A 13,161-nucleotide genomic window follows, 5' to 3' on the forward strand; every position below is an offset into this window, starting at 1 on the left:
GCCCCGTTCCAATATAAACATCAGCAACGATCCCTTCGACGACTCGCGATCGATGAGATAACCGACGGACGCTCGAAACAGTGTTCACAGCTAAACGGAGTAACTGAAAGTCATCAGTAGAGTTAAGGAAGCGATGTAGAAAATTACGTATCCCAACAAACCACCCAACAACAACAGGTTGGTTCTGTGGCTTAAACTTCAATCACTCCGCAGTACCGATAGTTTTCTTTGCCCCTTTTGTAACTTGTGCTGTACAATTCCCACCCGGCCAGATAAACGCCCCCTTGTCCTTCGGATAAAATGTGGAGCAAAATTGTTTCATGCTGTTCACTTTTTTCACTTATCATTAATTTTTAAGCTGTCAATATGATTGCGATCGCACAGCTGGGGTGTACATCGGAACGAGAGAAAAAAGACCGTACCCAAATGACCGTTGTCGAACCGTCGGAAAGTGAATTTTTCAAGGCAAAAATGCATATTTGACAGACAAAACTGGAACTGGTCGGTACCGGCAGTAATTAAAATAAATGAGCATCAAAGAAGCGAACTGTGCCACTAGCGAGCACAGTTTTCCTGTTTTTTGTGTCGTACTTAAGCGTCCTTCAAACTTCCCTGGGTTAAATAGATCCTTATCACCTGTAATAGCCAGATGTTGTACTTCTTGGCCCGGGTTTACTTTGAAATCATTGTGTAACGTTGGGCATGAGGCAATTACAGTTACAAGTGTAACATGAACCATTGTTGTTAACTTTTAAGATCCATTCAGTCTCATGTACTGAATGTAAGGTAACTTTATGAGAATTGGTTGTAGAGTTCCAAACGAAACTGAGTTTGTAGATTGAATTAAAACGATACCTGTTACATCAAAAGTTTCATAGTCACACGTTATAAAGGATATCATCTACAGAAGATTGGAAAATTTTTGTCCAACACGAACGAGCAAAACTGAAAATCAATTTAATTGGATTTCAAAACAGCAACTTCCAAACCAACAAAGTGATATTTTAAAACCGATCTAACTGAAAGGGAGGAGGGAACGTTATTCTAACGAAAGAGAAGTCAAAGAATTCGAATGAAAATTAAACTTCCATAGACAGCAAAACGTGGCCAACTCTCTCTTGTTTAACACTCCATGAACTTGACTCCAATTGACCGGCAAGCCGTAGCGCTGCAGCTCGATCGAAAACATCAGCATGCACATGCAATTTTTCCCATCGGAAATCTGCCAACGTAGGCAGTTTGAATTGGATATTAATTTTTGTTTTAATAAACAAGATATGAAGTTGTTTATGGGCTGGAACATGATCGTACGGCGATTGTTGGTGGATGTCAAGCAACCCGCGTTGGAAATTATGTAACTCACAGCAAACATAAGGAAAGAAGATTCTCTTAGATGAACTACAAAAGAGATCGTCACGCTGTATGTATTTAAAACAGTATTATAAATATTAAAACATATTGAAACCCGCATATTGCATAAACTTGATACAACTTTAAGGATAATTTGTGAACATTATGATTACGTGAACAGACATTAGGCGTTTGAAAAAAATTGCAAAATTATTTTTCTCCCAAACTTGAACTTTATGGAACTACAAACACACACCTGACAATGATCAATAAAGTTTTTGAATAATGGAAAGCCTGTCAGTATATTTGCGATACTTTATTGATGCATGTTTTCCACTCTATTCAGTCCTAAAATATTATTATTCCTTGGATTTAACAACGAACTTATTAAACAATTATTGTAATTGATTAAATTTCACACTATACTAACTTCCCTTTCATCTTTTCCCTCCATTTTAATTACACTGAAACTCATGAAGCACTCTTGAAGCTAGTAGTTATAAAAAAAGCAAAAAGTGAACAAATTAACAACAACGTAAACTACTTTTCACTTTTAGCTAAAAGAAAAAAACAATATACCTCTGATGAAAAATTATTTTCGCTGCATTTTCGCTCGGTAACTAGTTACAACCAAAATTATGCTACTCTATACTTCTCCATTATTACCATCGTCCTTCATCATCGACCGCATCGACAGGTTTAATATCAGCAACAAAATCATCATCACCATTATCTTCATCGTGATTGTCGTAAAGACCAATCTTCTCATACAGAAAAAAAGAATCCAACCCAATGACACCAAACTTCTGTTACCGAGCCAAGAAGTCTAGCAGTGCCGGTAAACTGACACTCAGCCTGTTTCCCACCGAAGACATTCTTCATTGATTTTTGCTTAGCGATTTTCTCTATCCTTTTTTTCTCATTTTGTAATAAACCCTGAAAGATCATGTTCCACTCACCTTGTACCGTGTGGCTATCCTAGGCCAAATTATGTCACTATCACAGGGGCATCAGGTAAAGGTTAGCGAAGGGCCTTGATCACCCGAAGGCGCAATCCCAAATTGCCAATCTCCGGAACCCGGTGTTCGAGCACGGAGGAAACGCTTCTCCTGGATGAAGAATTCCTCCACCGATCGCCGCTGATCGGTATTTAGCCCGGGAAGTATTATTGAGCGTGGTCAACCAATATTCATGAATAGGACATATTGACATTGATGGCCTGAATTGAACGTTACCCAAAGCGCTCGCCATCACGTGCAACGGGGTTCCAGTGACGAAATAAAGTGCAGGACGTATGAGAACTGTAGGGATTTACTGCAGCTCTAATTATACCACGTCACCATCATCAACCCCCAACCACCGGTCGCTGCTGTAGCGCTTTAGCTCCATCTCATCGGTGGACGATGATGATTATCTTACGCTCAAACCGAGCCTCATTATACGCGAGGTGCGGGATAGTTTTCTTCTCTTTTTAATTCAATTTGAGGGCTCTCTGTAATCAACTCGAACACTGATTGCTGCACCCGTGCTGCATCCTTTCTGTGGCATGTTTTAAGAAATTCAATTTTCCCGCGTCTACCTCTTACGGCGGACAAAACAAACCTTGACTGGGCATGAAAAAGCACCCTCTGCGCCGGGCTGGCCGTTGCAGCGATATATTGTTTTCCATCGAGGATCTTTTTTGTTTATTGGACCCATGTTCTGGTGTTTCAGTTGTTACTTCATTCCACTTAAAAGAAACCAATTTGTGAGAGTGACACAACAGCCCTTTTGCGCTATGAGAACAAAACCTTCTTCCCAGCTGAAATGGTTCGGAGCCTGGAGCGGGGCTCGCGCTTTAATGGAATGATAATAATGATTAAGTTGGCGATGATGATGATAACCAAGATAGTGATGATGTAAAAAAATCACCAAAGAGCAGCATCCGACACACAATGCATCGGGCCCTAGTGAAAGTGAATCCTGACCACCTGAAGGACACTGTGGTTCTATGGAATATGTTGTTTTTTACCAGCATGTCCCACTGCCACTCCCTGTTTGTCTACCATTATGCTTCACCACTTGAGCATAATGCGCGTTCAGAGAGGATACATTAACAAAGGCAACATTAATGAGAAAGGATCCCAGCGAAATCGGTTCGGTTGGCCCTGAAAAGTCTGGAGTAATTTTTATTGAAACCTACATCTCGCTGTTCGGGTATAGCTTGTCAAATCTATGGTTTTGCTCTCTTTTTCCATATAAATCACTTATTTTTGTGCTGGCCTTACACGACATTGCAACTGCTAAATATTGCATGTTGTTTCTTAAAACTTTCTATATTATCTGACGGGATGAAAAAAAAAAGTTTTCCTTTTCAATAATTGTTATGCTTCTACGTTGACTCGTTTCTCATTATCTGCAGTCTGTTGTTATTAAAAGGTGGATAGATTATACCCTGGACGTGATTTCAATTCCTTGTTACAGGAAGGGACTATACTTTGCCAGGACAAGATCAATTTAGGAATGAAAGAAATGTTGTGAAAGAAAGAAATTGTTGTGGATTTATGGAAATAGGATTTATATCACATCATAATCCAAATCATCATTACAAAGCGGATAGACTGTCACAAAAAATCGTGTGTCCTTACATTATAACCGCACATAAGAACGCACATATACGTAGTGGCTTATCATTGCGCACGCCGTTAATACGCATTTAAATCTAAATCAATAATAACGGACATGTCAGCAAACCATCCCGACTTTGATAATACCATTTGTTGAAAGACTTCATTCACAAGATCACTCCCTTCTTTCAATTCATGCTGCGTTCAGACTCATTTGTTTTTTCATTTTTTCTCACGTTTTCAATCTCCTCTTGCCTTTCCGAACTTAACCCTTTACCACGCACAACAAATGCCCGGCGAATGCGTACCCAAGCGTAAGCTGATAAGAATTAGTGATGCCCCAGGGCCGCCATGACGATTTTACAAGCAATTGTGACATATTTACCGAATACCGATCTCGTGCCGCCTTCGTAATCCACACCGCGTGCCGCTGCTACCGGGCGGGTCCCCATCCGTATCCGGCGGGATTTTCGAAACATGGCGCCTAGGTGGGGTACCTTCGGGTACCTTCTGCTTCGTTATCACCACCCAGGTAAGGCAATGAACTGTGCCTCGCGAGAGCTATTTTTATATCAATCCGCAACCGAAGGGAACGATTACACTAGCAGACATTGACCATGAATTTGATGGTTCCAAAAATAATAAAACCAAATAAAACACTAGCAAACACTGCACCACAATTTCGTAAGCTTTTTGTGCGGATAAATAATTAATCATGGAAAAGCACTCATTCATTAACACGAAACACACACGCACATCGTGTGGTGAAATGACAACACTTTGCCAAATAATGACATCACTCGTGGCGGGACACAGCTTCACAATTGCTCATAGAGCCGGCGTTCGGCGAAACCGAACGGACCGGAGCACACGTTCTACTCTAAATCACCCCAAACCACGAAAAAACGTGTTACGACGCGCAACTCGCGTTAATCACTCAAGCCTCAGCACTTCAGTAATCGGAACAGCGACATGCGCCGAAGCAATGGCCGGCGCCAGCGATCTCGGCTTCCAGCCTCTGGTTCGGGGACGCGTTGGCAATACACTAAACACGCTGCTGTCACCTGTCCGGCGCCAAACCGCACACACCCCGGGACGGCACGGGATGACGGAAAGCGACGACTAATACGATGACGCCCGTAGCGACAGCTCGCGGAGGTTCGATGATGGTCAATGACGGACCACCTACACCTCCGCGGACGGTATTCTCACACGTCCACACTCATTCATGCACACGTTGCAAAGCCTCACTTTGCCCAACAAAATCGCCACAGCTACTACTTAGTGGCAAACTCCATTCGCGAATACCAATAGCCCTCGCACGGAAAGGCCCACGCGCACGAGACTGCGCATCCACTTACACCCCGCGCAGCAGTCAATACAGCGCGACTCAAGTGTTGCTATTGATTACGTCGCTACTTTGGTATGAGATAGACTTTCAACCTTATTCCCCGTAGCGATAAGGCGCAGCTCGTACACAAACACGCGGATCGTCGAATTGCAAAGGTGATAGCAAACGAGTTAGGGCTGAAAACAAACGCGGCTATTAAACGCCGGTTGGGGTTGGCGTCGCCGGTTATCAGCCCTGCACAGTGTGGCGCATGGTATTACCAACACATGTGTCCCTACCGTCCCCAAAAAGCCCACTATTAGAACAGCTGTTTGAGCACAATTTGGTTATACAGTTGTGCCGAGTGTTACCGCAAGAATAGTGTAAATGATGTACAAAAAATACCAATCGGATTAAAACACAAATTTGCAAAAAGTTACATGAACAAAAACAAATTTGTCAAATCTAATCTTTTAGCGAGCGTGTGAGCGGTGACTCAATTATACGACTTTTTCGTTCATTTGATTTTATCTAACGTTATTTATTTGCCCTGGCAAATTGGTGACCGTATAAACAAGACTTATCATTGACTCCATTAAACACTCTTAAACACCAATGCCACATATTTCATTCAGCTTCATAAAGTTCCGTCGCCCACGACGGCTTTCGTTTTTTTTATTTTCCTTACCGGGACGATCTTTATTTATTTTGTTTACACTTTTCCTCTCCGCGAACGAAGTGCTACCCGTGAACTTTTATTCAAATTTTCGCCCAACCGCTAGTCAGCGAATTGGGTTGGCTAAGCAAAACGTCTTCGTTCGCGGTCGGTTTAGCATACGAATAGGAAAAAATAAATTAACGCAACGAAGTGTTCGATGTCAAGTCCAGTGTGCGCCACGATAGTTCAACTTTTCTGGTTGGAAAAAAATGAAATTCTGCCAGCGCTGGCCATTTCAAGGCGAGTGGAGCGCAAGTTGACATATTTGCATATTCAGCGTTATGACGCTGCGGATTGACCACTTGTCCCAACGGAACCCAAACGTCACCCACACACAGCGCACGCACATTCACCCGCTTCCTAAAACTGCGATCTCGATTCGCGCGAAGCGTTTGCACTAATGGCCATATTTGCACAACGCCACGGTCTTCCAGACACTTTATTCATTACAAACCACGTTGTGACACTGCGGGGTGTTAGGAAGTGAGCGTTACTCATTGGCAGGCGTGTTTCTACCGGTGATGATCTAATAAGAACCGAAGATTAAGATAAGCGCCTACGCGGAATTGTCACCTGTCCGGAATTTACGGGACCGAACGAACACGTTAGGGTGTCTGGCGGTTTTTTCTTCTTTCGAATTGAATGCAGACACACCACTTCGTTCGTGGTGCATTGCTTATCAATTCCTGTTTTACCAGTGAATGTTCAAGATGTCCTCGGGACGTTGTTCGCCAGCCATTAGATCAATAGTGCCGACCCTTGGCGGACCAGTGTGTGCTGAGTGATAAAAGGTCTATTACCATGCAATTATTATTGGGGCAGCCTTGATTTTTTCCCAACCTAAATCAATCAACCGACCAACCCCTAGCAAAAGGTGATACATTTATGGTGGAATCACTTTATGGAGGCCGCACGGTTCTTTGCTGGCGCTTATTGGCAAACAGAGGAACGGCGCATCACTCCAACGCGAAATATTGGCGCCTGCTTCTCGGTGCAAACACACTTATCGGTGTACACGAGCTGTGCTTTTACGGCGAATCGCTATCGATGTAACGCCGGCATGGCGGGCGCTGATAAAGCTAAACTGAGTTTTGTCTATCCTTAGAATCCAGGGAAAACCACAGCACAACAGCGATTCCTGCTTTTCGAAAAATCCCAACATTGTGTATATAACGTTGTACGTATTACAAGCGTAATATAATACAGGGGTTTTCAGATAATATCATAACAGTAGCAGTATTTATTTTAACTGCAGCACGTGATATTCCAACAGTACCAGTTGATTTTATAACGCGTTAAGGTTTAAGGGCTTACGAGATTTTTACACTAGGTACACGTGGATAGTCAGTCCTCCAGTCCGTGAAACTCGGCTGTCGCGGACCTCCCAACTACTACTAATATGCGTCCAGAAGTTAAAAAAAATAAAACAAGAATTCTGAATGACAACTTCAGAAAACGATAAGTCAACTTGAAAGGCCACGTATTACCTTTTTCGTGTTTTTTCAAAAGGAACTATAATGGTAAAATTTGAATTTAGAATTGAAAATAAAAATAAAAATTAAATTAAAGTATATTAAACGAAAAATGAATAATAAACCTTGAAAAAAAAGATAACTTCAAGAATTTCACAGAGGAAACCACGATCATGTGATTAGCCCCTGTTATCAATATATTTGTTATACATTTCTGAAAACATAATAAAAGTTTGAAGATCCATTTGAGCCTATCGAAATCTGCCAGCTTTAGGTTGCATTTTCCGTTTTCAAATTATTTTTTTAGAAAGTTAGGATTTTTGATCCATAATTAATTCAATCAGTATAAATCTCTTCAGTAATCCCACTAGGGGATGTCGGACCAAAGTTTTGTCCTTAAGTATCAATTTTCGCTCCATTAAAGGACAACAATAATTAGTACCATGAATAGGAAAGTATGTAATTTATGATAATATCAAAATGTTTGCCAATGCACCACTTACCTTTTTCAGCAATGTCCTGGAGTTCCGCCTCTGTTTCTTCCGTAAAGTCATCCCACCAGCGCACCCGCGTCTTATCACCATAGCGAACGAAGTCAATCGACGAGTTCATCGAGTTGGGTTCATAGAACGAGCTGTTGCCGGATTGCAGTTCATCGCCAACGATCGAACTGTTCAGCGAAAGTGCCCCGGCGGGCCTGGACGAGTCGAGCAAGTTCTCGTTGCTCTTCACGATCGCACCCGGATCGTTCCAAGGGGCGGCGCCCGTTGTCCCTCCGTGAAGCTCGCCGTAGCAAGAAGTTGTCATAATTTTCGGCAACTTCTCCATCGGGGCGCCTCCCGTGGCGAGCAGAAGCGCCTGCGGGTCTATCGCTACCGTACGATCGATCGCGGACTGAGGCGTTTGCTCGCGCGGTTTCTTCTTGACCGTGGCGTAGATTTCGATGTCCTCGTACTTTTCCTCTTCCAGGCACTCGTGCACAGGATAATCGAACAGGTTCCGATGCACAGGACGACGATGTTGTTGTTGCTGCTGCTGCTGCTGCTGATGATGGACATCAACGGCCACGATCACTTTTCGATTGTGGGGCTGCTCGTTATTATTGTTACAGTTGGCTGGTCCTCCGCCCGGTGGACAGTAGATGTGGCTGAGGTCTTCGTACGACTCGATATCCAAAATGGCCGACTCGTCCAGCGTGGTAATGAACTCGTCCGCGTCTTCGGCCTCCCAGCAGGACTTGGCGGCAGCAGCTGCGGCGGCGGCGGCCGCCTCCGTCTCGAAGTCAATGTCGATTAGCTTCGTTGCGTTGCGCAGCATTTCCGCCGGAAGCGAGCGGAACGCTTCCGCCTGCGTCCACGGTTCGTACATGGAGACGGGCCGACCGTTCTTCTTCGGCGTCGAGCTGTGGTGCGGCAGGCCGAGGATAAAATCCGGCACCAGCTGATCCTGCTTGACAATGGCGGCATAGTCGGGGTTATCCGGATTCGAGGGAACGTACGACATATTCAGTAGCCCACCGCAAGCGTTATCCACGGTGTCATTAGTGGAGGACGCGACAGCGCCGCCAGCTCCAGAGACACCGACAAATCCATCCATCATTCTATCTTCGAGTGAACATTCCGATAGGAGGGAATCGTTCAACAGCTTTTCTGTCGATTGATCCATTGTTTCGTCGGGTACCTCCAATTAGTTGGTTCGTTCGCAAAAGATTGGTTCATCCACGCGCACTGAAATAAAAAGATTTTGTTTTGCAATTAAAGTATTTTATTACTATGTTTTTTTTTTATTAAAACGCAATGCCGCAATCCATCCACAATTCAAACAATTCCTCTCGATCCGTCCCGCAAACCGGATTCAGAAGGAAGTTAAATTTAAATTGGCGACCAAATTCCTGCCCGACTCTGACCACACATCCACATTAAAACACCGCCTAGCTTCTGGAACCGCTTCCCAGCAACATTTTCCACAAACATTGCACATGAAGCGCACGAAGGGGAACGCATTCCCGGGCGGAGGGATGTGGATTAAAAGTCCGGAATGCCGTATCGGGACGGCGAAATCGGCGAAAGGTTGTCGACATTTCCCTGCGCAGCAAACTGCACCGCCCTCGGGATGCGGAAAACCAAAAAGACGAACAATGTAACATTAAAAATAGGACCAGCATAGGAAAGCGGAGTAGTACAAAGGGAGGTTTATTTTAGCATTCATTTCCCCTCGGTTTCAAGGCATAAACGCACTGAGCCATACTGCACTTCAACATCTACATGGAGTTAGTGCTAAGGGTAGTGACTTTCTACTCTCAATTTTTTTAAATTCGTAAATAAATTACTTCGTTATGAGAAAACATGTTTGAACCAATTCAAAACGCACATTGCCCTTAATTAAGAAGTAGGTCTGAGTGGATGAAAACTGGGAAGTGCTAATTTTAGTATGTCTGTATTGAATTCTGAACAAATTAAAGCGGTTAGGAACAAAACCTAACGAACTACTTGTTTTGGATTCCAAATATTTTTTCAGTTTCAATTTGACAATTTAGTTTCAAGCTGTGATGTTTCGTCTGTAAATTGTAAATATAATTCGTTATAACCAGTTGTTCTTCACTTAACATAAATTGTGAGGATCAATTACGAAGAAAGCTAGCACATTCAACCTTCTTCTTTTAGAATATCCCTATTCTAGATTATTTTGATTAACCATTGCAAAGCGATCAAAATATGTCTTAGTCAAGCGCCATCTTCGAGGGTATTTATTGTTGGAATGTAATGTGTTGTTCTGTAGGAATTGATTGGAAAATTCCTTCTATTCTTCCCGCACTTAAACTACCCGGCCGATCTGTACCAACAATTAAAACCACATTTCCAGCTATCGTCACCCTAATCGAAATGCAACGGCAAACCATTTCCATGCCTTGTACGCTTCAGAAGAAAACGTATAAGTTTTGTGCTCGGTGAGATGTTCCTAGAACTCTCTCTAACACCCGACCGGAACAACTAGAACCTTTTGGGGAAATGATCCCTCGTAAGGTAGGAATGGAAACCCGCTGTTCGCTGACTAGACAGGACACAACTGCACCATTAGGGAGCGAAGAAAAAGGACAGTGGGATGCTGCCTGTGGATCACCATTAAGCGAGGGATGCCACACACGACATTGCAGCCGAGGGTCTGCACACCGCTGCAGAATTACTTTTTTAGACATCCTTCTCCCCCTGTTTGGTGGTACATTCCATACCCTTGTGGTGGGGGCTATGACGGGGGGAAAAATTACCCACATCATCTAACACCTTCGTCGTGCTGGCGACGCGAACCCTGACCGAGACTACCGAGACACTAACGATCGGCATGCGTTCTGCGTTTCTCGTCTGCGCACCGAAAGTGCATGAAACGCAAACAAACGCTCGTGGCAACGTCCCTGCAGCTCGCGGCAACGTCCCTGCAGCTCGCGGCTTCCCTTCCACCGTGACACTGGAGCACCCACCCAGCAGCACAACCCCGTGCACGACCGTGCGCAAGATGAAAAATCTTTGCTGGGGGTTTGTCGTGCGTTCCCGGCGGTGCGCAACAGTGTTTAAATATCCATACCGCATGCGCTCGCCGCGTCTCCGCTTCCGTTCATTAACGTCTAGGAATAGCGCCGGCCGCCCATCCCCGTTGCTTGCCCACCCTTTCGCCCTCTTCCCCTCACCGGCGGTAGAGGAGGCGTGCATTTATGTCTTCCGCACCCGCCAACGAAGGCAATGTGCTCTCGTGCGCTAGAAACATTTCTGAAGATTATCCTACATTCTCCCTCGCCGAAAGCCGTGTCTTCCGAGGCTACGATTGACATGACGAGGCGCTCGAAGATGACGACGACGAGGGCAACACGCGCAATGCCTGCGTACACGTTGCGTACACGGTCCTTTCCATGTGCGTCCGTCTTCCCACACGGGCACAACCCGTCTCGGTCACGGATTTTCCCCGACCGGCACATTTCGCTTGAGAACAAAATCAAACACAAAAAAAGGAGTCACTTACGATGCGACGTGCGCTTGTTCCCGTGCGTCGTTGATTTTTCTGCAGACAAGAAAACAAGAAAAACACAAACACACACACACACAAGATCGACCAATCATCTTTCATCCGCCTGACAGCCCGGGTCCGGCTTTATGGTCTCCTTCGGTGCACCGTTCGTTAGTCGAAAGTGTAGAGGGTAAATTTTGCCAACACCGAACGAAAAAAAAGGGAAAAACATCAAATGTCTCGCATATGAATGACTCTGGTTTAGTATGATCTTTGAAAGCGGCCCGTTGGAAAATTCACCCTAATGTTGTACCAGCGCAACGCGGAAAACTCCTTCGCAGTACCGAGGTGGCAATTTTCCGACAACCCTGACAATAAAACAAAAAACAACCAACGGCCCTCCTGAAGCCTAATTTTAAGCAGTGCAAATTACGCAATTCACGAGAACGGTTGATGAACTTGCAAAATACCGTCGAAATGTTGCGTAAGAAATAATATTCTCAGTTCCACGAAAAATATGAATGTGAACAAAAGGTAAAGTGATGTAATAAAACATTAAATATCATACAATTTTTATCTAAAATTAATTATGCTAGTTTATTTGGAAAGTAACTAAGTAAGTAAGTGCGCTATGAATTTTTAAATGCCACTGTTTTGTTCAGGTTTGTAATCACGAAAATATGTAATTGTTCGGTTATAAAGAAAATTAATAAATAAGCTGTTAGGCTTCCCATCAGTTTTAATCAAAATTAAAACGTCAGCATTCCATTCAAAGCAATCACAAAATTAATGTAATGCTTCATTACCATAAAACACCATCCGTTATGCCACGAACGCATCAAGTCAACGGTGCATGGTGCTAACACTGAACGGTAAATTATCTTTATGTCTCGAGAAGCACTTGGGTGTCAGATGTTGTAAAAAGTGAAGCTAAATAACGCTCCACGATCGCCATTTATGAATGTTCAGGGTGGAGAGTGTACATGCTTCTGATATTTTTTTGAAATGTAATAAGCGCGGTATGTTTCTGTTCGTGGCGAAGGACACATTTTTGAGCAGTTAGAACAATACTTCACCTGTTGAACAGCATCCGATAGCAATCTAATTTGTAATGACATTGACATTTGAAGCAACCAACAGAGACCCTGAATTAAACTGGTTCAAAGCAAAACTGGCAGTGTAACGGAACGGAAGTTCACCGTGTTCACCGTTGACTCATAGCGTTACGACCCCACCGAAACAGCTGACCCACTCGAGCAAGCGTAGTGCACATGCAGCATCCGAATTTTCCCCACATTTCCGTAACCCTTCCACCGTGTGCCGGTTTGGACCAGGAAAGCGGTCCTTCCCGTGCGCAAACACTAAGCGAAGCGCAACGAGGATCTACGCGCGTAGGCCACTCTTCGCGGCGCAAGCAACGCTGCACAAGTCGTCTAGCCTGGTGGGCGGAAGAGTGCGTTTGATGTGGCTAATTTTAGAACTATATAAATATGTGTGTGTATACTTTGCATGCGATTCCCTGCACCCTCCTGGAAACGGGGTGACGCCATCCGCCCGATGTCCACCAATGCGCCGACGTTGGTGGGTCCGAGTTGACGGTATTTATGTCTAGCTTAGCGGCAACAGACATGTGAATCTCCCACACTAACACTGTAGAGATATTTTTTTTTTTAAAACACGCGAAAAGAA

The 13,161-nt window shown here is 44.1% G+C and overlaps 1 protein-coding gene across 1 annotated transcript in view; it reads right to left on the bottom strand.

Moving 5' to 3' along the window:
* Window positions 1-9,141, bottom strand: part of LOC131288878 (protein TANC2) — a 120,053-nt gene extending 110,912 nt beyond the window's left edge. The window contains exon 1 of the mRNA XM_058318056.1: window positions 7,980-9,141. Within this exon, the coding sequence (XP_058174039.1) occupies window positions 7,980-9,141 (1,162 nt within the window). The remainder of the gene's footprint in view (window positions 1-7,979) is intronic.
* Between the last annotated feature and the right edge of the window lie 4,020 nt (window positions 9,142-13,161).

Source organism: Anopheles ziemanni, chromosome 3 (assembly GCF_943734765.1).
Source record: "Anopheles ziemanni chromosome 3, idAnoZiCoDA_A2_x.2, whole genome shotgun sequence".
Lineage (NCBI taxonomy): Eukaryota > Metazoa > Arthropoda > Insecta > Diptera > Culicidae > Anopheles > Anopheles ziemanni.